A 27,950-nucleotide genomic window follows, 5' to 3' on the forward strand; every position below is an offset into this window, starting at 1 on the left:
TCATAACTGCACATGAATACACGTTTGTCCCGTAGAAAATAAATGATTCACGATTAAAAAAAATGCTTAAGCAAAGTAGAAAATACTAATTGAAAATAACCAAAAACAAGTCAACGAATAGAATTAATGTTTTTCTTTCAATTGAAAGACTTGACAAAATATGTTATTCGGTGGAGAAAATGAAAAAAGTTGGCTTTCTCATCCGTATCGGTGTGTTTGAATGGAGAAAATAACTATTCCTGGCATGATTAATTTTGATTCCAAGCCCAGAAAACATGGCTGCCAAACGGGAAAAGACCGCGAAAAAGGCCAATCCAACCAAAAGAAATCAAAGCACAAAACCCCGACGATTAGTGTGTTGCGAGCGAAGGTTGGCGGGGCCGCAGATAACTGGTAACAGGCTAAATTAAACGTTATATGCCATGCCACGAAAACATCAAAGAGATAAGAATACACTCCTTTTTTATAAAAACCAGTAAATTTAAGTTCAGGCTGACTGCTCTTAATCTGAGGCTGGATTGTTCTTAATTTGTTCTTAATCCTATAGGGTGTAAGCAGTGCGAGTGCTAGCTTTTTCGCTCTAGGGGGGTGTACAGGCCTCGTTTGCCAACAAAGTGAGTGAGACAGCCTTAATTTGCTGACAAATTTGAATATTCACTGAAAAAGCATCCAAACATGGCTAAAAATCCTCGTTTTTTAGGTAAAACGTTGTTCAAAATTGCACTTTACAGAGCTCAGCCTCGGCTTGTTTTTAATTTGTTCTTAACTTTTGACCAATTTTGAGTTCTTATAAAATTGTTCTTATAAAAAGAGAGGGTAAGCAAATTACTCATCTGAGATAAAGACGAATCACCGAATGCAGATTTGTTGAAAAACGTTGCAGGGAAAATAGCTTTCAAGTGAAATAGATTTAATACAAAAGCTGTTCCAAGATACAAAAATGTTTGTACATCTTTATTACAATATACTTGTGCAGTAACCTCTGATAAGCTGCATATGTATGTGTGTTGTATTTGGCTACACCTATTACAAAACAAAGCTAGTCAAACGAGGGCCATAGAGAACCTGCTCTGTGCTGACAATGATTGTATTTACCGCTCGATTCAACATTTATTAGTTCTTGATCATATCTGCAAATAGCAAAATGTTCAAATATGAGGTAATACAAAGTCTTGGCGATTCTGTACACTAAAGGTTACGACGATCAATTATAAAAGTATAAGATATAGGTTATAAAAGCATGAATATATGACAATATATCTTTCAAGGGCTGGCAGTAGTGTTACGTAAGGAGAATGGCATGGCATGCTACCCCTTGCTAAGTAACTGGTTGACTCAAATTCATAGTTAATGAAAGGGATTTTTATAGAGCTTCGACTAAATAATTCTGTTTCTAAGCCAGATATTGAGTTTAGTGAGTTTAGGCTGGCGTCCACATTTTATGCAAATAGAAATATTGGAGTAAATCTCCGCCTGCCGCAAAAATAAAGCTTAAGTTTGACTATGACTATAAAGTGGTATTGCAGTACGAGCGTGAACATACCCTGAAAGTAGGGCGATTCATGCAGGGTGAATTGAGGCAAAAACTGGGTCAACTAACATAGCTTAGAATGAGATGCATATCCATATCGGTAAAATAGACTAATATGAAGCTGACTACAGTTTATGTGAGGCTGACTACAGTGAGGCTAGGCTTAAATTGTTTATTGGCGTTTCTTAGAATTATTGGTTTTATAATGAGGGAGCACTTTAATTGGAAGCAAATATTCCAAACCCTTTACACTAACAAACATAAATTATCATAGAAACACTAAGAAAAGCAGAAGCTGTTTCGATTACTAGAAAAAAATATCGAAGAAACTTAAGGAATTATTTAGAAAAATGCATTTCTTATAAAAATGTAAGTGCTAACAAATATAGAGAATGTGGGGGAAAATTTGATTGGATTTTCGGATAGGCGGATGTCTTGCAAAATAGTGAATATATCTTGGTTACAAGTTCACTCTTAATAAACAGAAAGATCTAGCTCTTTTATAAACTAAGCCAAATATTAAGGTTGCTTACGTCAGTATCCAGCGGGTACCCCCTTCTTCCGTGGATCTGACATTGCATATATAGTAGATGCATCTTCCCTATAAATTGCCTGGACAACTGACTTCGAACCACTTTCTTCCACCTTATGCCCAAGTTTTTTGAGGCCATCAACAATGCCCTTTGCAAGTTTGTACTTCTCATTCGAATTCAGAAAGATGCTATTGGGCACCAACTGATGATGGAGTCTTGGGTCCGCTACGGCGGGACCAAGTTTTACGCCGAACAGCAGCTTGCTCATAATGACCTGAAATCAATTGTAAATTCACGTTTTTTATAATTGGTTAATAAATTACATAGTAGACATAATGATAATTGACAAATTTTGATGAGCAAATAAAGCAATATGTTCATTTTCAATGCTGAGAAGGGAGAGAAGGGAGAGAAGGGAGTTAAAAAGTAGTCGAAATAAGTTTATTGTTTTGTTGCCTACATGAGTTGGAAAGTCTAGTGATTACGAGACTGGACCTATTATGTCTTTGGTTGACTTTTCCTACAGTGGAAGCTATGGCTTTTCAATGGATCGAAGAAAAATCATCCTTGATTTGCGGAACTTATTACAGAGGCCTAACATGTCGGGGCTCGCCTAGAAGTCTGGGGTGAGCCTTGAAAATTCTGGTATCTTCTCAACAAACATTTCATGAACTACATTATGATAATTTTGGGTAACAACGGTTCACTGACTAACTAGTACGCATTGTGTATATACTATGCACATTAAACCCTCTGCTATTACAACATATCATGATATTCATGCCTCGTTTTCAATATCCTTTCTTCAACACCTGCGTAGTTAAGCAGAGAAGGCAACGCTTATGCCATCTGGGAACATGCTTGAGGCACAGTTGTAAAGTGCATACAGGATAAAGATAATGTGCTCTAATGGGACACCGGAATTAACAGTTTCTAGGCCTGACTTAGGGCTATCAATTTGCAACTAGTTACGCTGTTTAATGGGATGTCTTGCGGGACGCTATGTGGTTGTGGTAAATTTTAAGCTCTTGTTCCTTGGCCTAAGCCAATGGCTTTTGTTATTTCGTATCGAAACACAGCACATAAGCGAAATCATAGTAGTCCTCCATTCTATGCTAATAATATTTATCAAATTCAAAGAATTACTGAGGCAGTGAAAAACTTTCCTCCATTAGTTCTTGTGCAATTAAAGTCACAACGCACTGTGTTTTTGGTTAGCTAAAAAAACCTCAAAATAGCCCGTTTCATGGGTGTCCTAGCTTTTTGCTAGCATTGATAATGAAACTATTATGTTAATCAGGAAAAAAGTTTTCCAGTTGATACTATGTAACCTTACTGGTTGCTCAGCTCGTCTACAAATATGATTTCATTGCTCAAGAATTGATGAGGAATTGATCCCAGAAGATCATAATTGATCTCTTTATCAATAATTTCAGCAACAAGACGTTTGACTGATTAAGAACAGCTTGAAGAAATGAGAGATATCGTTCGATTTCGTTTGCAGGCGGACTTACTGGTGAATCCTTTAAAAGATAGCAGAATTATCTTTTCAAAAATGACGCAATTGACAAAAGAGCCGTACAAAATCGAAAGTGAGCCATAGCATACATATAGCTGTAAAAAATTGACTGCTTTAAGAATACACCATGCATCTCTCAAGTCAGCATATGTCACGTATCGTCCCTGTTTAGCTTCAAGGTGCCCCCGATGCAAATTTAAAATTGAACGATATATCTGCAAATTATAAACATTTTAATAGATTTCGTAAATAATTTTTCTAGCGAAAATAGGCCCTAGAAAATCAAATTAACTGTCTCTTTTGCCCCCATTGCCCATCCCCAAACACAAAGTACCCATAGTTGACAAAAGAATGGAAATGCATTTTTGGGAAAGTGATTTCATTGCCCAAAAATATTTGTAGAGGTACAAAAAAGTAAATTTGGGCCTTTTTTACCAAATTTATCACAAAAAGAGAAAAGTCGGTATTCTACTGCTGTATTAAACATACGTAATGCTTCATGAGGTTAAACATGACGACTTGGGAATCTTTCAAATATGAAATCTTTCAAAGATCGTGGTTGCTCTGAGTATGTTGATAGACCTGGTGGGCTTGGGGTACTGTGAGATGGAGTTTAAGGGAGAAAAATCCAGAGGACACTTGCCTAAGAAAGTGACGGGGGTGTGCAGAAAACTTTTTTGCACCCTATTCTACAAGACAAAAAATAGCATGAGATCTGGCAATTCGTAATTCATAATACTCTGTACTATAATTTTTTATCGGAAAAGGCCACCCTGTCCCGCGGCACATCCCGTCAGGTGGAGCATGGGACTGCCCACCACCTCCTGGGAAAACAACTAAGCTATAAAGATGGCCTAGTGGATAGTTTCGTGGACTATAGATTCAATTTTTTGTGGTTCCAGTCACTGACACGATGGAACATTCTCTTAGACCGAGGGGAGTCACAAGCTTACTGTAATCACAGACAAAAAAATGTGGTCACATCGAGAGGGAAGACCAAGATACAGCTTGATAAGTACAGCTTCTCAGTGTTCTAAAAACTACCTTCGGATGCTAGGTAGAATCAATTTTGTTTATCAGTGTCAGGAAGTAAATAAAAGAGCACTTATCTAGGCTAGGTTTATTTCACGTTCATCTGATATACCTTAGTAATGTGACAAATTTAGGCATTTCTGTTTTGCCCATCAAGTTGGTACAATGAGAGCTTAAAATATAAATAATCAAAAACAACATCTAGCTTGTTGTATTAAACAAATGCTTGAACTAAACAAACTGAATTGTTGCAAGCTTTTGCGTGTGGCCAACATGTTCTGGAAAGGCTGGAAGGGAAAATGTTGGATATATGACCACGCTATTTCGCAGAAGTCAAAGCACCAAAAGCATGTATAACGACTAAGCCCAAATCAAGGTCACCCTAAGCAAATGGTGCACGATGGTCAATAAAAAGCTATTTCTTACCTGCGCAGTTCCTGTGATGATTCTGGACCCGCCTGACGCACCAGCCACCATCTTCACGTCGCCATTTTTATCGGTAATGATTGCAGGGCACATCGAAGAAAGTGGCCTTTTTCCTGGCCTAATGTAATTTGCTGCAGTTGGTGGGTAGCCGTACAAATTGGCTTTTCCTGGAGTCGAAAAATCGTCCATCTCGTTGTTGTAAATGATCCCAGTCTTCAAGCCACGGTAGCCACCGCCAAATCTAAAGTGGTAAAATCCTTATCAGAAAGGTTTTCATGGTAACGGGTACACAAAGTTTGTACAGTTAGACTAGCAATACGTGGGGTTATGTAGTTAAAGTCACGTTATCGTTTGTACATAAGCATCCAAATTGCTACTCATTACTCGAGTAGTTGTTGTGTTTTGATTTCGCGATTGCATTCGTGAAAACTAAATGAAACCGTGTAACTTGCTCAAGTAAAGAGGGGGTTTAGCAAAAAAAGGGTAGATTTAATCGAGGACTTACTCTAAAGTAGCGGACTATTGTCAACGTTACAGTTGCTGTAGGACCTGTTTCTAATCGCTTTCAATACGTCTTCGACTACGCGTTTCTTGACGTCAAAATCTAGACTTTTCGTTGAGCATTGTTTTAAGAAATGGTTTTAATCTATGACGTCATCAAAATGATACTATGAACCTCACATATATTTACCCTTGATGCTATGAACCTGTAAAGGCAATGGTCACTTTGAATTTGTAATGTAAATATGTAAAGACAATGTAAAAAGACCATTCATGTCAAGCAAGCTTTTGGTTACCTGACCGAAAAATATTTGATTTTTCTTAGCAAAAACGACTCACAGGTAGTTAATCGTCCCAGTTGCCGAAACAGCGTCACCATTCTCTGCCAATATGGATACGTGTGAAGTACCAAAGTCGTCTTTTCCATAATAGCCTCCATAGTAACTGAAATTGAAGGTTCGATCTGATTTGATCTTGTTCGTTCTTATGAGGTACCCAATTGTGCTGTTGAGCATTTGGTTGTAGGCCTAATTGAAAAAACACATGTAGAGAGGTATGAAGAGGTGCCAATAACGAAAGTGGTAAGTCCAAGGCAAACCATGCCATGTCTTGGAAAAAAACAGTCGATAAATATAAAAGCGGCATAATCTGAAACATCAGTAATGCTTTAGTTGGCAGGTTGTTGTCAACTCCTTTTATCGATTCTTTCAAATTTAACTTCAACTTTGTCTATTTGTTTTTTCATTGCCAATTTCAATATCTAGAATTGCAGTTTCGATGTGAAACTGTACCAGTGATAGGGGATAACTTATTAGCTTAAATGTCAAAATATACATAGATAACGTTGAGTATTTTGAATAGAACTTTAAAAATATCCTTGAAAATATCCCTGGATGCTGTTATATAGTACTCGAGGCTCTTTACCAGACGGTTTTACGTCAGAGCTCCCAGTTGAATCATCTACCTGATGACCCCATAAAAGCGTGAAATTCGTCGTTAATGATAAGTTTTAAAGTGTAGGCTTGTAACCGATAGCTTTAACGACCATTTTCCCAAACATTTAAATACTTCACACTATGAATAGAAAGTAAATTCTGTTAATTGAAATGCAGGACTGTGAGTGCAATTTAAAAATCAAAAGGAATGTTGATAGAAGTGAGACTGTGTACTCCGATCAGCAGATAAGATTTCAAATTTCAAACAAAGTATTACACACATGCTAACAGGAATTCATTTAGTTCGTTTTAAGTCATCAAGAATGAGCGAAGGTGACCCATCAATAATGGCCCCTTTTTGGCTCAACAAATATGAGTCAGAAAATATATTTTACTTAGTTTACACTGTGCCGAATAAAATTTATCCGCATAAAAGATTGATTTGCGTTTACACTGTGCCGCACAAATTTTGTTCACTTTGCCCTCCCGTTGACACAGTGCCGGTTAACTGCAGTCACATGACCTAAATCGTACACAGAACGCCCAAAATAAAGTCTTCTCTGGGCAACAAAATAATAACAAGATTCTCGCTAAAAAGACTTCATTCTCTCTTCAGAATCATCTGCTTTTCTTTTAGACCAAATCCAAAGATATTGTCAATACAAATTAGGCCTAGTATGACACTGAACTAGCAACGAAAGTAGGGAAAGCTGACAAGGATGCCAATTTTCCGTGGACTGGCAAGATACTGCACTTTTAACGCGAGTATTTATCGACAACAAGGCAGCCAAGATGGCGAAAGGTCTTAATTGGGAGACAGTGAAAACTAAATTAGATGAAATAGCCAATCGCTTTCGAGCAAGATACGATGTGGATAAAATTTATCCGGATAAAAGCGTTTACACTGTATCACATAGCTATCCGAACTAATTTAATCCACTTTCCTAGGTGAACTAATTTTGTTCGGATAGCCGCTCTTAAATTCGTTCGGATAGCGTGGGTCTAGTGTAAATGCGACGCCTATCTAAACTAATTTGGATGCGGATAAAATTTATCCGCCACAGTGTAAACGGGGTCTTACAAGGCACCATGTCCCGACGCACTTTGTTTGCCATTTAAATTTCCATTGGTTAGACTATACAATCTTCACGCTAATCTTCAACGCTGCAAAGCTTATTGCTTACTCTAAGGCAGCCTTTCCACTAGGTTGGGTTAAAACATTACCGGGTTAAAAGTTATCCGTTTTTAAAGTCAGTCAATGGAAACGGCATTTTCCTTCGACCCGTTTTTAATCCGTTTTTTATCGCTCCCACTAAGCCGTATTCAGGATGAAATATGCGAAAACGCACGCAGAGTTGTAAGAGAAATCAGTATTTGCATCAATAATCCTTCAATTTCCATCGTTGTAGGCCAACGGAAGCAGCATCGACATCGCGGATTTTGTTTTTTTATTTTTGGCGCCATCTCAATTCTTAAACGTTGCTGTTGTTGCAAGTGGGTCAGAAGTTATCCGGGTTTCGGCGCTTCCATTAACTCGCAGGTGGGTCAAAAGATACCCGGGTTAAACTGACCCACTCTGAGACCCGTTTTCAAACTTATCCGTTTTTCAAGTGGGTTAGTGGGAACGCGACGCAAAAACGGATAACTTTTGACCCGTTTTTGTTTTAACCCGGGCTAGTGGAAAGGCTGCCTTAACGGTCGACTGACGGGGCATAGTGCCTTAAAAGATAAAATTCGATTGCAGTCCTCTCTCAAAGCTTTTGCTGCTACCATATGCTGTTACGAAAGAATAATGTATGCATTATAAAAGAGTTTGCTTACACGTGTGATGTTTTCAGCTGGGACAAAGTCTGGATCACCAAGAAGAGCCCTTCTAGCGTAGCTCCATTTGAACGACTCCACTATTTTATGGTACACCTGGACAGCTTTGGCTGTGTCTTCAAGATCTTTGGCACTGATATTGAAACCTACAAAACAAAAACTTGTCTTACTATTTTAAGTAAATTCAAAATCAACAAGACGGAATTTATAAAGTTGAAAGAAGGGAATGCTGTAAAATTGTACAAATATTTTAAGTTCCAAAAATAAACGTTCAGTTTTTGTCATGGAATATCTTGAGCGTGCGGTTCACCCGTCTGGTTTTATTCATCTTGTCAATTTAACAGAGAGTTTACCATAATATAATGACAACTTCAATAACAATTCAACCATGCTTTTGTTTCAGAACATCAGTGTCAAACGAGTTGTTGTTTCTCGCGTTTCTTCACTTTTTTTAGCTTGGTTCACATTAGAGTCAAGGCTGCCATTTGGTAGTTTTGACAGCGAAATTTCTTCAATTTGGTTTTTTTAAGCTGTCAAAAATTAATTCGGCCGAAAAAGCAGAAGCTGGCTAAATTTTGGCCGCAAGTGAAAACAAAGCAAAATAAAAAAAAAAACCGAGCAAAAAATTATACTTCCACAAAAAAAGCCTAACATCCTGTGAAAGCAGTCCCGAAATTTCTAGTGACAAAACATCAAAAGAGCAAAAGATAACAAACAATGGAAAAAATCAAATGTATATATGTTACTTAAATGCGGAAAGACATTTTTATCAAATTACAATTCAACAAAATTAGCCAAAATTGAGCTGATTTTGAATATTTTGTTTGGCTGGCTGAAATCTTGAAATATTGGTCGCCCAACATTTCAAACATCTGGCTACCCTGGTTAGAGTAAGGACATAATAGAAATGCATTAGGAATGTGATTGCAATGGCGGCGCCAGCCGTTAGACTCTGGGTGGACAAAAAAATTTTAGGCTACGCCCCTTTTTACACCAGAAAACGTCCTTTTACCAATATGGAACGCCAATTTTACGTAAAGGCAGTTACGAAATAAAAAATTGATCCCGACGTGTCCGCGCTTAGATTTGGAAAGTGCTTACCATTGAAAGTTAAGAACCTTTAAAGGACAAGTGACACACTTTTCACCCTATCGTTTCTTTTCATTAACTTATAGATCATCTTTTAGAAGTAAGTTTTTCCTGGTTTGGAACAAAAAATTCTAATCAGGGGGCGCAGGGGGCGCGATTTTGCTTTGTATCACGTGACCCTATGACGTACATTGTGATAACTCAGAATTTTCCTGTAATTGATATAGAGTTAACGAAACACGACGCGAAAGGTCCAGACAAACTGTATTCGTTTACAAGCGTGTTGTAAACGTTAATATTGCACTCTATACCAGTAGCAACAAATTATCACAATCTACGTCACGGTGTCACGTGATTCATTTCCCGCCATAATTTCAAATGGGTTTTTAAGTGGGAAAATGAAATCAGAAAGGAAAAATATTTTAACAACACTCTCATACAGCATTTTACGTTAAGTTAAAAGAAAAAAAATTTGGCGCCAAAAGCGTGTCACTTGTCCTTTAACTAATAAAAAACCTTAAATATGAATCTTTCCAATGGGAAAGGATACTCCAATTATCGTTCTGTTAATAAAACTTTCTTATTGCTTAAACATCTTCGTAATATTTTTATTTCTTTCTTTGCATCAAAAGTTAGTATCGACAAGGATATTGATATCAACAGAGTCAGACGCTTTTTCCAATCCCTTCCATGAAGAGGACTGTTGATGACATTATCTTTCTAGTTTGTTGTACGATTATGATTGATAATGGCGTTTATTAAAATTTTAAATTCTTTAGTGGTTTTCTCTTATTCCTCTTCTACTTCAAATGACAAAACTTCGTTCTTAAAGATAGAAATTCTGATTCATATAGGATTTAGGGGGGAGGGGGATGTATAAGAAAAATAGAAAAAGCAATCAGCACGGTCGAAAACTTACCATGCATGATGTTGATTACCATTGCAAGGACAGCACCACTTCCGGGAGCTGGCATTGTATGCATTTTCATATTATCAAAATCGAAAGAAATTGTGCTCTTAACGCTAACTTTATAACTCTTCAAATCTGCTTCAGTAATGATACCGTTCTTAGCAGCGACTTCATGCACAACATCTTTAGCTAAAGATCCATTATAGAAATCATGAGGGTTGTTCTTGATTTTCTCTAGAGTAGCAGCAAGTTCGGGGTTCTTCAACTCATCCCCAATGTTCTTGAACTTACCATTAACAAGGAGAATTTTACTAAAAATGAAAATCAATATAAAAATAATAAATAAATAAAATCATGCAATCAGGATAAAAATCGCTAGAGAAGGAAAAATTTGCATTATTTAAAGCAAAATCCTATTTCTAATGACAGAATCGATTTACTTTTCAAAGATGATTGAAAAATTTATTTGCACTCGTTTTTAGATGAAGACTTAGAGATTTTATATTATAAATTTGTTTATTGTTCTTTAACTAAGACTTAGACAAATTGGAGAGATTTTACAAATCACTTAGTTGTATCGCTACATGATATTGAATGGTCGTCATAAAATACATTTTGAAATCTATTCGATTCAAGCAACTTATAAGGGATTAGGGTTGAAAGCGATAAAATTTTAGAAAAACCAAAAGGGGGTTTTTTTCTGCTTAAAAAAGGATAGTAATTCAAATTTTTAATACAAGTAGACATTTCAATGTCACGTACATTGCTTCTAATATGTGTCCTGTCAAGAATAAAAGTGATTATAAACTTAGTTATAAGAGTGCTGAAAACCCTTAATTAAATGCTAAAACGTTACAAAAATTATGTTTCTTCACCAAATTATTTCAGCTGCAGCCTCTGAACAGGCACGCAAAAAGGCAGAATAAGATAATATGCCCTAAAAGCACCATTCAAAGTGCCATTACTTTCATATTAATGTGAAAAAATAAAACATTGCTATCAAAATACAAATTATTAAAAATACAGAGCAACAAAAACCATCCATGCCCTCTCTGGAGAAGAACAGGAAAACTACAAATCTTAGATTCATAGTTATATTATAATCCCGAGCCTGGCTGAGTTACGCTGCGGCACAATGGTAACTGCTCAGGAGCAGATAGACTTGAGCTGACATTAGATTATACGTGCATTAGCTGATACCTTAACATCCAGCTTTACCACTACAGGGCCTAGGACTACTAAAACATGACTTAGTCAAGCTTGGTAAATGCTCGCATCAGATGTTGGAATTTAAATGTTGCTTCAGGATTTTAATTCTGCTTCAGGATTTGAACTTTATCTTATTTATTGAGGTAGGAGTTGGGAAGATCAAAACACGACTCTCCCTTTTTATCAACTTGGGTAGAAGATTTGAGGACAGTTTTCTTGTTTGTCCTTCCCTGTGCTTCGCTCCTTTCTCCCCCAGTATTTTATAACTGCAGGCAGTGTATGAAAATGTTACAAATGTTTGCAACTGACAAGCTAGCCGAGAAATGGTAGTTGAGCTACGTTTTCAAAGATAAGAGATTCCTCTTTTATCTACCAGTCAGATTTCTAAAGAAATTAGACAAATTTCATTTTCATTGGCCTAGATTTGATTTCAATGACATCGCCTAGGGCCCCTGGTATCTATCTAGGGTGCGACCAAATCTGTCGGCGGGACCATCTTCTGATGCCCTTCGCTTTTGGTACTGTTTACTGTAACATTAAAAATAGGCTTACCTCAGGCCAGGATCGTTTCTTATCTTGCTTTCTGATGCTTTCATTGACTCGAATACAGGAACAGGGAGTGGAAAGCCGTCTCTTGCAAGCTTAATTGACGGGTCAATCAGTTCCGCCCACTTCAGCTTGCCGTATTTTGTCCAAAGTTCATAAAGGCCCTTAACCTCGCCAGGCACAGCAACAGCTGTCCCACCTAAAATGAGGAATACAAAACAAAGAATGAACAGAGGAATACAAAACAAATGCTAAAATGAAGACACAAATTACACACAATTTTGAAGACATAATACTTTAATTTGGAAGAAAGCAATGCCATTTGAATGGTTAAATAAATTGCAAACTCCATTAGCTTTATTCCATGAGTATTGACATATTTTTATGTTCTCACGGCAACTTCTAAAGATGAGGACACAAATTTGAGTTTTCTAGCAGTATTTTTGTGGAAGATTGGCTAAGATTAACCTGAGCCATGCCGATAAAACTTTGGTAAAACCAAATGGCTCTCTAAAGTTTGAAAGTAAATGAGCTATCGTGCCAAGCGATTGGCGGGTAACAATACTTTCCATGATCAAAATCCGCTCTGTGATCAAAATCCGGGTTTAATGCTTTGCAGCAATGGCATTTTGCCGAGTGTGATATGGAAAAAAGTTCAAATTGACGATTTAATAAAATCGGTTCCAAGTCAATTGTGGTGTGGGACACAGTATTTGTATTTGCTACCTAGATTCCGAAGGTAGTTTTTAGGACACTGAGAAGCTGTTCCCTGTGCTTATCGACCAGTGTCTTGGACCTTCCTCTCGATGTGTCCTTCTCAAAGAAAACAAACAGGTATAACATAAACAAGAAACAAAACAAACAGTTACCGGTAGTGGATGACATATTTTTCTGTAGAAACATTCTTTCTGAAGAGGCTGCAGGTGCCGTCTCCCTAAAGTTATAAACTTCTGATGTTTTGCTCTGCCTGTTGTAGTAAACTAAAAAGCCACCTCCACCTAGACCAGTCGAATGAAGGTTTACAACGCCAGTGCAAAACAGGGAAGCAACGGCGGAGTCCACAGCACTGCCCTTTTTCTTTAGAATATCACTGCCAACCTGTTGAAATGATATTTAATTTGTAATGTATGCAGAAAGTAAATTATAGGAATAGGTGAGATGTTAAAAAATACACTGTCAAGGAAAGCGGCACATGACTGGAGACAGTAAAGTAGGTAATTAAAAATCACAGAATTTTAGAAACAAAATAAACCAGAGAAATCATCCCAGTTCTGGTCTCACAGCTAACACTCAACGTAAATAGCCTTAATGAAATTCCGGTTGAAGCATTGCTTTCATGTTTAAATAGACAAGTATTCCAGAGAGAGGCTCGTAAAAAAAGATGGTTTACTATCAAGAAACAAAGTAATCAGTTGCCCATGGTATTTTCTTTTGCATATAACTTTACTTCAATGAATATCGTAGTTGGCAACCATTTGATAGAATGAACGTTGAAGACGTGGCAGGATGGAAGATATGCGGGGAAATCAATGCAGTATCAAAAACCATCGAACTCTCTGCTTCGTATCAGCCCCCCCCCCTCCTTCAATTAGCCCTACCCTGCTAGAGAAAACTTTTTAATGAATTCCAATCCTTGAACAAGCCATCACTCTGACAAGGCTGCTTCCTTACATATGTTTTCAGCCCATGATAACCAACATGTTCAAAGGAAAAAGATGAAATTAAGGCTGACTACATAATGTTTAAAGATAAGTCACCATTCATCACCTGGGAACAAATTTCAGAATCCGTGGCAACAGCCGCTTTCGAGTATTTGTAAGCCTCGTTGTCAGGATGGCTGACTTTGACCTTTTCGTCATCGTCCTTTTTCGAAAGCACGACACCAAGAGTAACAGCAATGACTATAACTGCTATCACAACAACAGCACCAACAACGAAGATTTTCTTCATATCTGCAATAAAAATGGATTATATCACGTGGTTTAGTTGCTTTAAATTGGATGGCCTGGGAAACATATTTAGCAATTTACCTCAGTTTTGGCACACAGAAACAGGATGTTCAGATACCGCATGAAGGCTTGTATAAAATTTTGATGGCGCAGTTCTAGTTAAATATGATAAAAATCAACTCATTCAATACTTCAAACGCAACTTGATAACAGTGTAAGTACAACAATGTAGAATATCTATAGTGTCTCCACAACACAACATGCAAAATAAAACCAGAGACAGACAACATATAATTTTGTTTATCTTCAAGATATATTTTGATCGCCATTTCATTTTTTCATTTAATTTCATTGTTTCTTTGAAATTCAACATACCTGCAAACTAATAAAATTGGAACGGAAGAAAAAGTCAAATTTAACTATGAATAGAATAGTAATGAATGATAAGTCTAATTCAAAAGTAGTAAATGCTAACTAGAACATATAAAAAAAAGTTCTGTCCAAGTTGCACATATCCCTTCCTTAGTAGTTCGAAAAATGACGAAAGGAGAGCACACTGTTGGTATTTTGCATTGCCTAACAGAATATTTTTAAGTAAATAATTACATGTAATTCTTTACTTAATTGTAATTGAAAGTAATTTTTCCCTTTCTTTTTTAATGTAAATTCAGATGGCAAATTGCTTTCAATTCTGAAAGATCATTCCAGAATTTTGCCCCCTGGCTAACTTCAAACCATATTGAAGATTACTTTTATGGGTCAAGAATACACTACGACGATTGGATTGTCTTGCATGGTGTCCATGAATACATGAGTTCAAAGAAAAAATTGGGAAAGCAAGAAGGATTCAATTTATTAGTCGATTTGTATACAAAACTTAACATTTTTACTCAAAAAATGTCCTTAAGTCTTAAAATGTTGAGACCTTGAAAAATGGAAAAAGTGTAAGATGCGAAATGTTCATGCGAGGTAGCTCTGATAGCTTTATTGTGCAATTAATAGTATATTTGTTCAACATATGAAGTAAATGTTTGAACCCAGAAGGCAATACCAAATTGTTAGTATGACATAAACAATGAATTGTAGACAATGAGGTGATTATAGACAAATATCCATGGTGTAGTGGAAAGGAGATATTTTGTTCAAAAGAACACGCCACATGTTCTAGTTAGCTTCTTAGACAGACCGGACAGATGATACTTCCAGCTGCAACTATCATCAAGAAGAAGTTCTTAAAATGTTACGTACTTAGATCAAGTTATGCGTTTTTTACCGATTTTCACTTCAATATTAGGAGGGATTGACAGAGCAGGGGACTGAAAATAATGTAATTAGTTTGCTTATATTTAATGAAAGTCTGCTTGCATCTAACCATTTTTTACAAATTTTAACTCCTTGTTCACTGTTTTGACAAGTTCCCTCATGTCATTACAGTCAAAATAAATATTTGTATCATCTGCAAAAAGGTAAAACTGGGGTCTGTTTGATAACAAGATAACTTTGGGCAAATCCTTGATGCATATAAGAAATAGCAAAGGGCCAAGTGCAGACCCCTGTGGGACACCAAGTGTGATTTTCATAACGTCCGAGTCATTTTTTGCAACTTACACGTTTGAATTTTTTGCAACTATCAGACAAATATGAGTTAAACCAGTGTAAGGCAAAATATCACGGTTGACTCTCTTAAGATCAATGAAAATGCCACAACCAAATCTTGTGTTGCCGAGCATGGATCTGATTTCATCCGTCATACTACTGATCAGCGCATGACCAATAGAGTGATTTTCTTGAACTCCAATCTTTTAGGAACAAATAATTTTGCGATCCTTCAAGAAAATGTCGAGTCTTTTATGTATTAGACCCCGTTAACACGATGTCGCTACCACACCGGCCTGAAATGACACCGGCCTAAAATGACACCGGCCTGAAATGACACCGGCCTGAAATGATACCGGCCTGAAATGATACCGGCCTGAAATGACACCGGCCTGAAATGATACCGGCCTGAAATGACACCGGCCTGAAATGACACCGGCATGATATCTTTTGTTTTAAGGCCATCCGTTTACACGATATCGGTACCATGCCGGTATGAAAAGGTGTTAATCCAGATTAAAACCATCTCGATAGCCATACCAGTACGGGTTCATGCCGGTGTGGTCACGACATCTAGTAAACGGGGTCTTAATTTCTCGTGGATTTTCGACAAAAGAGACATAGGTCTATAATTTGTTGGTAATACTAGGTCACCTTTCTTTAAAAATAGAGATTCCGTGGTGGTACAAGCAGGGGCGCAGTGGCTGGGGGGGCAGGGGGGGCAGCCGCCCCCCCCTGGCAAAAATTTTGTCGGATTGTCGGAAAATCCAACGTTTGTCGGAAAATTTGAAATATTAGACAAAATGTAAGGTTTTCATCGATCTTGTCTAAAAGGTCGCATATTTTTTTAAACCTGTCGTAAAATAGTGCATGATCAACGCCATGACTTAGAAGAGGAAAATTTTGTCGAGCGACGAATACGCAGAAAGAAAAAGATGTCAGGGGAAAATTGCATAGATGAATTAGAGGGAAATAGGGAATCCGTAAATCATCGTGATAGTGGATACAGCTATCAGCTCAATGAATACAATATTTACGTCTCATAAGGCAATTTTGACAGATTTTGCCTTGCTCAACCCTGAATGTTTTCAAAAAACAATTGAAAGGCAGTTCTGTGCAGTGTAATTCAAAAAGGTTGCGAAGAATTACGGCCTGGATGACGAAAAATTAAGAGATGAGTACAGCTCTTTCGCCAATGATTACTGTAAATTTTGAAAAGTTAGAGAAAAGAGCAACCCTCTCCCGGCTGCAGGAGGAAGAGAAAACTTTTCAGTTCCATTCAATTCTTCAGTTGATGATAAGTATAACCTGCAAAGTGCCTTTCCACAGCTGGTCCTTCTTTACAAGGTTCTCGTCACTTTGCCAATAGGTTTAACAAACTATGAAAGAGCTTTTTCAAAGCTAAGGATTGTAAAAAAATCGGCTACGGTCAACGATGGGACAGGACCGCCTTTCCTCTTTGTTAACAATCAACGTCGAAAGTGATATTTTACAGTCGATAGACTATGGTGACATCATCGATTTGTATGCTGCCACACCTCTTTTGAGAAAGATGCTGCTTGAGTAACAGTTTATATAAATTCAGTTAAAAGAAAACTATTCTTTTGGACGCTTTATATCTATTTAAGGTTTAGCATAAATAAATGCAAAGTAATTATGATGCGACTTAAAACTTGCCAAAAACTTTTTGCTATAAACATCTATAAACACTAACTTGGCAGTTTATTGTCTAGTATAGCGAGAAGACTTGTAGGGTGTAAATTTATAACTAGTTGCAGTTTTGTTCATAGCGATTTATATTTGGTAAGTTTTGTTAGAATAAAGGCTATTGTTGAACTTGAAGGTGTATAACGAACGATTCATTCGTTAACGATTTCCAGATCCATTCGTGATATTGTAGTATCAAGTGTTGTAGTATATGCAGCAAGGGTAATCTTCAAGGAATGTATTGAGAAAAAATTTGTCGGAAAAATCATAGTTTTGTCGGAAAATTTTCAGCTTTGCCCCCCCAAAAAGTTAACTCCCACTGCGCCCCTGGGTACAAGCAACATATCCGAAAAAGCCAAAAAATTGTAGATAACATTCATACTTCAAGGTTGTTGCCTGTAGTATCTCTGGCTTGTAGATATGATTAGGTATCATTTGAAACTCTTCTCACGTGTTGCTAAATACTTCTTAAACATAACAATGAACACTTGACAACTTGACATTTAACTTTTTAGCAAACATCTACTACATTAAAGGGATACCATGTCAAGTGTTTTAGAGAATCATTTTGCAAGCACACAGGTGAAATTTCCATACTGAAATTAAAGACTATGATACACAACCAAAGTGGTTTCTTCTTGAAGCTGTTAACCGAAAAATGCTTGCTGAGAATACGCCAGAACATTAATGGGTACCCAGTATCTCTAATACAGGGGTACAGGGCTGTCAGCAATTAACCTTTCACAATCTCTAGCCATATTTTTGGCAAACGCCGATTACATAAAAAGGGAGAGCGTGTAAAGTGTTTCGAAGAAGCATTTTGTAGATGACAGATCTTATGCTATCTATGTTAGCCTGTAAGTTTTGGCCAAATTTATGTCATTCCATTAGAAAAGCCGAGAAAAATTTCAATCTGCTTTGAAGTTATCAGCAACTTTTGCGGCATTTAGGGCTGTTATCTTATTGAAGGAGCTTCAAGGGCCGCGTCCATAGTCGAGCTGCTTATAAGAAGGCGTAACCTGCAATTACAATCTGGAACGATCGCAAATAGTTGCTGAACAGGTGATAGTCCGAAAGTCCGGTAACATGACCGCACGCGAAATACAGATGAAACAAGACTTTTTCCCAACGTAAAAACGTAGCAGGTAGTCAGTAGAAAAAAAGCTAGCCAATGACATTTGAAGGTGGAAACACAGTAGATTCTAGTTTAGTTTATAGTCGTAGAACAAGCTGCAAGAAAAATTGTAACTTATAACGGGGTGTGACTGCAAACAGGGCTAAATTGTGCAGTTTTACGTACATATTTGGGTCTGGATGTCATGAGACTGTAATCGACAGTGTCACTTTTCAAACAATGACTATAAAAACATTAACATAGCATTAAAATTGATAGCATAAAATCTGTTTCGACTTCCTTGTCTGCAAACCAAATGGCGCTTCGCAACTACAGTTCCTAAGGGAAGGCCAATGGTATAGAAGGAATTTGTCAATGTTTGTTTCGGCTTCTTAGCCTATCTTGCAAGATACTTACCTACCTTATAAATGAACTGACTTTGTTCTTACAATCACTTGTCCACCACACTGGCACACCCTTGAAAATCTCAACATAGACGATTGCTGATCTCAACAGTCAAGGAAATGTCGTTTTATGAATTTGCTCCTTTTTGAAACCCCCTGATAACATTGGTTAGCACTGAACAAAGATTGCTCATGCACCCTTTCTGTTATCAAGGCAACGTGCAAATATTAAGAAAAATCTTGACATGATGGCAAAATAGATAAGCATCGAGTTAACAATTGGCTAAACAAGTATGAAGAGATCAGTTTTACAAAGAACTCCGCTTTTCGTCGACGTTTTAGCTCTCGATAAACGATTCCCACAATCTATGGGTAATTCTGATAAATCCCTTAATCGTCTTCTTGCTGTACATGAGCCATCTATAATTGACCAAACAAGAATACCACATGAAGGAAAAAACCTATCAGCTTACAAGCGTGTACAAGGAGTATATTTTTACGATTCTTGTAAATGAATGAAAGTAGTGAATGCACGTAAACTGCTTGTAAAACCATTTTCTTACTCTTAAAGTGTATATCACCTTAATTGCAAACTTTGCGATCCTTTACTATACTTGATGCGCTGTTTGATGCGATGCAGGAAACTGCCAAGGGCAAGAAAAGACGAAGGGGGCGGCCCGCGCACAACATCGCGCAGACCGTCTCAAAAGACATGGCGCAGAAAAACTGCACAGCGAAGGACGCCCAGGACCGGGCACTCTGGAGGCAGGCCAAAAAAGAAGAGCCACGAAGATCCAGCCGTAGCAGAAAGGGCCAAAGGCAGAAAGATCCCGACTTCATGTACTAACTCTCTTTTCTTCTCTCTTCTTTTTCGGAAGTTTTATTTTTATTTTTGTTAAAATCACAACTTGTCACCGAACCCAATGAATGATGCGCTGTTTACGAAAATCGAATTGATAATTTGCTATTTCTTTTGCTTTTCCTGTTGTATGCGCTCAAAAGTGGCATTTTGCCCTGTCTGGCGAGCACCAAACCGCGCCAAAAAGGGGACTAGATCATAGTCTTTTTGTGACGTAGAAACCAGAACCAAAGTAAAACGTACTGAGAATATTCAATGATATATTTAGAGATGTGGATGGACATAATAAGCATACAAGGATCGTCAATGAGGTTTATGCGATTTATTCATTCATCAATTTGCTTTCTTTGCAATCAGCCTTCAATATTTTCCTCCCTCCGCATTCCTATCAGCTTATTTTACGTCATACTACTACACATACGTCAGACCTGACCTACTCTGATCTGAGTCATATGAAGTCGAATCTGTCCTCACACAACCAGAAATCATTGAATGAATTTACTTTAGTTCCTAAAAACGGATTTAGTCGACAACATAGTCCTAGACGGGCCTAAATAAGCATATTTCTTAATTCTGCATCCACGCCGCATCAGCCATTGGTTCATCAGCGTAAGCTTCTAAGCACCTAGCGTCGACGTTTTCAGTCCCCGCATGCTCATAATCTAAACTTTCATCCACTAAGTCGTGATCCGTAAAGGAACTAGGATTTGACGAGATGTTGGATGCTTCGGAATCAGAGTCGGCCATAATTTATTGCGCAAGGTTTCGAAAGACGTTCTGGTTTCTACGTCATGAAAGACTGGAGTCTAGACCTCTATAACATGGGCGGATTGGAGGCAAAATGTAGAGACTTTGGGGGCCTTTTTCGAGGGCTTGCGTTGCTCAAAACGCTTTTTAAATTTGATATTTGAACTCAGCGCAGTTGTTTCAGTTGGTTTAATCTCTATCCCAAATTAGGTGATATGCACTTTAATGAGAAGTCTGATCAACGAAAATTTGCGAAAGTGATCCTGTTTTGTATTACCTCTTTGGAATACCACTTTAAATTGAATTACCTCTTTGGTACCTTCAATAGCTCCCCACAAGTTGAAATGTACTTTGATTTGACCGTAAAAAAGAGTGTTTACAAAAAATTTTGATCTTTACGTCATCGTGGATTGATTATGACATTGTTCTTTCAAATCGGTTCCCCTTCTAAATTGAAATCGGAATTTCTAGTATTGAAATTTTCTATTTACGTTTCCATATAGGTTCTTCAAGGAGCGCAAAAGTTCTTGTTTAAGCACTAATGCAAAACGGAAGTAAAGTTTGTGTAAAGATGCAAATTGTTAAATGCAATGACAAATAGGTTCACAAAAGCATGCCTTGTCCTTTGGATACCGCAAGGTCAATAATGTTTATTCGCTTTAAATATATTCCGATGTGAATCCTATTTTGCCTTAAGAGCTTCCAGCGATTCTTGCAGTGAAATCTTCTTTGGCGTTTGTCTTCCTTCAGAAATCGCAATAACGTTCAAAGCATCAGAAATATTCAAACAGAGGGGCTGGCTGTCTGACAGCATTGAGAACGCTCTTCTTTACCCTTTGGAATAACTCCTTTTTATATGTTAATAAATATTTTTTTAAAGAATACTCAGGCACAGAATCGACCGATTTTGAAGAATATTATTTGAATATTGCTAAGCCTCTGCTCGCATATGTGCGTCTCATTTTTCAGCAGTTGCATATTCTGTGATGTTCATACAAAGGAAATCACAGAACTGACATACCGTAATTAGTTTCCTCGAATTACCTCCCTGGGGGCTTATTTATTTTTGATTCCAGAGCGGGCAACGTTCCCCTGAAAACCATATCAGATTTTAAAAAAACAATAAGAATATGTTTTCAAAACGAAAATTTGCTAAGAATATCGAGGCTGGAAAAAATTGATAATGTTCTTTTGGAAAAGAGTGTAACCACTATGTTGAAAGGTCTCACCAGATCTGGAAAAATGTAACGCTTACGGTTTGGATTTTATATTTATTCAATTTAGTAATGTTGCCGTTGCGTGTTAAAGTCACATGTTCTGTTAAACACCCTTTTTATGGCAATGTGTTTGTCTTTCAACATGTAGCGTGACGCTCGTATTGTCCTGTTATTTAGCTTCCGTTTATGTTATTAGTATGTGTTGATCACGATATAAGTTAGGCCTGCGTTATAAGGTTGGAGGGCGCATGCGTTTCAAACAAATATTTGAGATTGTGCGCGTTAACCAAGATTCTTTATGTAACAATCCTAAAACCCATTTAGACCAGGCGAGGAAGGGGGGGTATCGTCACCCATCAAGGGAATTTGCAAGACCAACTCTATTTGGTCAATTTTGATACGCTGATTACGAAAATCGATGTTATACGGAGAAATTCGGTACCAGGAAGCCTCTATTTCACGTTCAAACCTCGTTTTCGTCCAAATTTGAACGTTGAACGAAAGTTTGTAAATGAATCAATTTTTATCAATTTCGATGTGCTGATTTCAAAAAGTTATTTTATAAATGTAAATTCAGTACCAGGAAGCCTCTATTTCATGTTCAAACCTCATTTTCATCAAAATTTGAACGTTGAAAAAACGTTTGTAAATTTTTTATTCTCATCAATTTCGATATACTGATTTCGAAGGTTGATCTCAAACGGCGGAATTCTGAATGCACTGGTCCCTTTTTCATGCTGAAATCGTTTTTTATCGTTTTCAATATTTCTAGAGTAAAATCTGCTGCACACATAGATTTGCTTTAAAAGCTTGAAAAAGATTATGTCAAAAGGCTATATAAAACGGCTAATAAACATTTAAAGTTGTAAACAATCTTTTGGTGGTACAAAACTTGAAAATGGCTTTGAAAAAAGCAAACATTTAGTAAACTAAAGCTTTTCGTCTGACACTCTTCAGACTTTGAAACGTCAGAACATAGATCGAAAACTCTACGCTAGGAAATATGTATACCTAGTTGTGGATCGAAATAGGCCAATCAGAAACAGAAGCACATGACTGTATAGTTTGACCAATCAGTGCCGCTTGCCTATTGAGAATGTTACCAATGGAGTCCTAAGGTGAAAACGAACTCCTTTTGTCTACACAGAAGCGGTTTTTTCGTGCTTATGTAGATAGATTCCGAAACTGCTAGGTAGAACGACGATCGGGCTTTACCAATAATCCGAAACATGTCGCCATTATAGTTTTTGCACAATCACGGTTTTCTAGTATATGCTGCCTGATAGCAGAATCGCAGGTTTTAGTTGTAATTTTAGATTTGCAAGACCGAGGTGGCTGTTCTCTTTGGGGATGTGTTTTGTTTCTAATATTAGATGGAACGTGTTGTTTTATTCTATCCTCCAGTCTTTGGTTAGTGCGTCCTACGTAGCCAGAATCACACTGGCACGTAAATTCATATACAACGGAACTTTTTTGTGTGGCAGGAACGCAGTCTTTTTGAATGGACGGAAGGGTATTTTTCGTACTATAAACAACACGTGGGTTGACTGCAAAGAAACAATTTGCAATGGCCTGTTTTATTTGGCTTTCAAAACGTAGGGAACTGTCACTGATCCAGGGCACTTTTGAGGACCAAATTTTACGTCAGCCGAGAAATTTCCTACCTTCTCCTTAATGTAAACTGAAATGACATCCTCTGGATAGCCGTTCTCCAGAAAGATCTCAGTTAGATTTTTCACTGCGCTACTTAAATTGTCATACAGAAAATTTATTCAGTGGTCTTGCTTCATACTGTCTATCATATCAACATTGCTTCAATTAAAAGGCGAGCAATAGTTGGTCTTCACGCATTCTCCGGCAACGATTATGTGTCCATGATTTCCAAAAAAAGGAAAAAAGTCATTCTGAAAAGCAATGTTAAAGCGCAACGTATTCGTGAGCACTTTTGCAAGGCTTGGAACAGATGTCCAGCCCATCCAATTGCTATCGAGGTCCTGGAGAAGTTTACATGCTTTCTTTACAGTTTTTCAACAATTGTCACCAAGGCCAATGACGCCCGCTCAAAGAATTTCTGGAAGATTTTTGAAACTTAAGGAAAAGTTTTTGAACTTAGTTTAATGCCACCGTGTGTTGCCAATCTCATTTGCACAAAGCTACATTAGCTTATGTTGCAAACATTTACAGAAATGCAGACCAGTTGGAGTTAAGCATTGGCAGTCCAGTTGATCATGGTTGGGATGCAGCCGGTAACGCATCGTGGAGTAAAGACATATACCTTGATAATAATGCCGAGCTGCTTCTAAATATCAATCAAGATGCTGAAGAAGACAATATTGACCCAATGAATGACAATTGCTTTCAGGATGAGTATAGCAATGACTCTGATAACAACGGATACTAGAATGTTTATTCAAAACAACTTTAAATGTTTTTTAGCCGTATTATATTGCCTTTTGACATAATCTTTTTTAAGTTTTAAAGCAAATCTATGTGTGCAGCAGATTTTACTCTAGAAATATTGAAAACGATAAAAAAACGATTTCAGCATGAAAAAGGGACCAGTGCATTCAGAATTCCGCCGTATGAGATCAACCTTCGAAATCAGTATATCGAAATTGATGAGAATAAAAAATTTACAAACGTTTTTTCAACGTTCAAATTTTGATGAAAACGAGGCTTGGGCACGAAATAGAGGCTTCCTGGTACTGAATTTACATTTATAAAATAATTTTTTGAAATCAGCATATCGAAATTGATAAAAAATCGATTCATTTACAAACTTTCGTTCAACGTTCAAATTTGGACGAAAACGAGGTTTGAACGTGAAATAGAGGCTTCCTGGTACCGAATTTCTCCGTATAACATCGATTTTCGTAATCAGCGTATCAAAATTGACCAAATAGCGTTGGTCTTGCAAATTCCCTCGATTAGTGACGATACCCCCCCTTCCTCGCCTGGTCTAATTTGGCGCGACATAATTAAGTTCGACGTTTGAAACGGGAGTCGCGCTAAACATGCTCAAGTGTCGCTCCAAACAGAGTTAGGTTCGGCACATGAGAAGTGCGACGTTTGAACCAGGCCTTAGTCTTTCTGTTGAATCATTAGAGTTAAGATCAAAGAAGGAGTATCTTTTGTGCGTTACTTGTTCGGGGCTTAGGCCCTTTGGCCTAACCCATCGCTCCACCAACGGGCTAGTTATGCACAGGTTATTCACCGTCGTAAGAAGAACCCTGATCGTTACAAAACCTCCAACTTCTCAGTCTCAAAAATACAGTTTTGAGCATTCTGGTTTGAAAGTTCGAACCCTGATCGAACTGTGTCACATTGCACAACTTCCTTGAGATTATCTTCTTCTGTATTGACAAAATATGTCACTACTGCCGAAGGGACATACCATCCTCATAGGGAATAATAACACTGCTTTCATGATATGGTAAAATTTCCAAGTATAATTTCCAACACTGAACTTTTGACTTGTACTCTTCGGCAGTAGTGATATATTTTGTGAATACTGAAAAAGATGTTAGGATATCTTTTCAAATGTACTAAGGCCTAAGGCTGTCAACTTTTCAATACTCTATTGGATTTTACAGGCGTTACGGGAATCTCCCGGGTATAAAAACATAAGCACTTGTTTATGCGTGCAAAAATTTAACAGTAAAGCCTGATTTACACGAGACGAATTTTTCGCGCAAAGCGAATTTTTCGCCACGAATTTTTTAGCTGCGAATTTTTCTCTTGAATTCGAAGTTCAATTTACACTGGCGAAATTTTCTGCGAATTCGCCGCGAATATTACAAAAGAATATAGCGACTGTCCGAAGAGTGCTCTTATCAGCAAGTTTAAAATTTTGAATTTATCAAAAAAGGGATACTGGATAAGAAAAATTTATTCAGGACATCTTCAGAAGGGGGAATTCCATCTTACGGTAAGAGAGGTTTACGTTTACATTTATAAGACCAGTATAACTTCTTCAAATACTTTCAAAGGTCGCTATCGAAGCTTGCAAGAGCATGCGAGATCCTGTTAGTGCATCTGCTTAAAGCTGTTGCTCTTGAGCAGGCCATTAAGCAGCCAGCATATCAGCAATTTGAAGAAATTCTTGCCTTTTTTATTTCTGCCATATTGGTAGAACGATGAAACTTTCAAGCCACTTTTCTTAAATTTGAAATTCAAATGTTTGAATAATAATCTGATATAAATCAACTTACATGGATTGTGTACAAGGAGCAGGAAATGAATAATTACCAACCTATTTTATTGACGTTTTAAAGGCTAGAGTGTTTGAGAAAAAGAATGCGGAAAGACGTAGGCTATCTGAAACCAAAACAGAAATCAGGTGTCTTCCAATGCTGTTCTGATTGGTTTATTTTCCAAGGCGAAAAATCTCGCAGCGAAAATCGGAATCGGAAAGTAGGAATGGTTTCTACTTTTTCGCTGCGAATTCGCTGCGAATTTTCTAATCTCTACTTCTGCGCATATTTTTCGCACATTCGCGGCGAAAAATTCGCTTCGCACAAAAAAATTCGTCTCGTGTAAATCAGGCTTAAGAGAAAATCCTCTGCGGACTTCATCACTCCAATAAGTGGAAGAACAATAAAATAAAAAAAGAGTACTGCAATTGGCATCGAGATGTTTCAAAAACGAGGTTGGGTTATGTTGCCTATTCGTTTTACATTTGCCTTATCACTTTTTGGACCCCTTTCGTGTAAAAAGGGGGCTGGTCTAATCCAAGGAGCACAGTTGATTTCAGCACCAACGAACAATATGAAAGTTCACCCACCGGTCACTTTTGATTAGTAGCTAGAACGCGAAACTGTTAATAACCTTTATGTAATGTAAGAAAGACGAAACTTACGTGCCATGTGTGATACAAAGAAGCACTTTAGATATAGAAAAATGAACCACTGAAAATGAAACATCGTTGGAAAAAGCCTAGAATACTGGTATACTTTCAGCTAAATGCAAGTAAATTAAACGAATTTTTTAATACCTGATTATGAGCACCAGCCACCTCGGCTAACCACCTCCGAAGGGGGCTGTCACCCCCCTCTGCCCCCTCTGTCCCCTCTATCGCATGTTTTACAGGCACATTCGGAGAATTTTGAAACGGAGTTTTCATATTGCAATTACGTTGTTGTTAATGCAATTAGAGTCTTTAGTTCAACAAGAGTGCACTTGAAAAGGGAGTGTGCAAACTTGTTAACGCGCTAGCAAGCAAAGTTTCGAGAGTGGTTTACTCAGCCAAAAGAAAAACAATCATCCACAAATTTCATGTTGGCACGCGTAAAAGTCAACACGTTTTATTCACACTGTCGTCAAATTTCACGGCTTGGGCTATGTGCCCCTCCCAATTTTTCGCTGATCAGAGGATGCCTGCTTCCTTTCAGGATAACAATCTTCACTGAAAGGGGGAGGGCCTGAAATTTTACTATCTAAACTTTGTGTACTTTCTGTTTACTTTCTGTTCCAGTTTGGTTTCAGTGCCTGCAAACGTTCAAATGATTTCGACATCCTTTCAGACAAAACCATAACAGGTGGAGAATCAAACCAAAGATATGTCGAAAAGGAAACCGACCATGTGTTTCTGACTTCCCAATGTTCTGATAAGTAAAGATATTAGCGAATGACAACTAAGCTTGATGAGTTGAGCACTGACTGAAAGGGTGTTTGATTGTTTCTCTATTAAACTGGAATTCTTTCTTTATTTTAAGATTATTAGCCGATAACTTTGACAGGTCTTCTTCCGCATTCGAGGTCCCAAATACTGACAAATAAATACATCTTTCAACTGACAAATAAATGAACCTAAAATTCATGTTATCACGCTAAATGTTTTTTAAACTTGGCTTACCTTCAGCAGATAGTCAGAGCCAGCATGTAATTTTGGCTAAATTAGGTTGATGTTTTCTGGTCGGCTGTTTCGCGCTTTCAATCTAACGGCATGCCCAGCACTATATTGCCACAAGAGAGTGACAGGGCAGCTTGCATTACAAACGAACAAACATCAGGAACGGAAGCATTGTTAAGTTCATTGTGTTGTGTAATCCCCCTAAAGAAAAGATACGGGGAGATCAACAAACAAAACAGGGTTGCCAACTGGCCTACTGGGAGGCCAAATTTGATAAATCTGGCCTTTTTTAAGAATGTTTGGCTACGAAATTTAACCTTTGGCCTCCTGCCTCATTTTGGCTACTTTGGCCTGCTAAAGGAGTGTTGGAAAATGAGGTTAAAACCCCATAAAATCCTAAAATGGATAATCATAATATGTTCATGAACCAGATAGACACTTGAGGTGGCATTGA

At 37.5% G+C, this 27,950-nt stretch overlaps 1 protein-coding gene across 4 annotated transcripts; it reads right to left on the minus strand.

The window, feature by feature from the left end:
- Positions 1–893: 893 nt before the first annotated feature.
- Positions 894–27,655, minus strand: LOC135683663 (glutathione hydrolase 1 proenzyme). 4 transcript variants are annotated; one of them, XM_065198979.2, is made up of 10 exons: positions 26,504–26,525; positions 13,820–14,004; positions 12,922–13,150; positions 12,059–12,251; positions 10,307–10,608; positions 8,299–8,444; positions 5,882–6,069; positions 5,042–5,282; positions 2,065–2,338; positions 894–1,130 (listed from the first exon to the last, which is right to left on the minus strand). In XM_065198979.2, the coding sequence occupies exons 1-9, from the start codon at positions 26,508–26,510 to the stop codon at positions 2,066–2,068; spliced, it is 1,764 nt and encodes a 587-aa protein (XP_065055051.2). In that variant the 5' UTR covers positions 26,511–26,525; the 3' UTR covers positions 894–1,130; position 2,065. The 4 variants fall into 4 exon arrangements, with proteins under 4 accessions (XP_065055051.2, XP_065055052.2, XP_065055053.2 ...); XM_065198980.2 differs by lacking the exon at positions 26,504–26,525 and adding an exon at positions 27,500–27,655 and having other exon boundaries at positions 894–2,338; XM_065198981.2 differs by lacking the exon at positions 26,504–26,525 and adding an exon at positions 18,836–19,240 and having other exon boundaries at positions 894–2,338.
- Positions 27,656–27,950: the final 295 nt, after the last annotated feature.

Source organism: Rhopilema esculentum, chromosome 7 (genome assembly GCF_057945365.1).
Source record: "Rhopilema esculentum isolate cy_ngs chromosome 7, ASM5794536v1, whole genome shotgun sequence".
NCBI classification, from domain to species: Eukaryota; Metazoa; Cnidaria; class Scyphozoa; order Rhizostomeae; family Rhizostomatidae; genus Rhopilema; species Rhopilema esculentum.

Coding starts and splice junctions, on each gene's coding strand:
- LOC135683663 (XM_065198979.2), bottom strand. Junction 10,609..12,058: donor AGAAACGATCCTGGCCTGAG/GTAAGCCTATTT, acceptor TTTCATTTTTAG/TAAAATTCTCCTTGTTAATG. Junction 5,283..5,881: donor ACTGGGACGATTAACTACCT/GTGAGTCGTTTT, acceptor TTACCACTTTAG/ATTTGGCGGTGGCTACCGTG.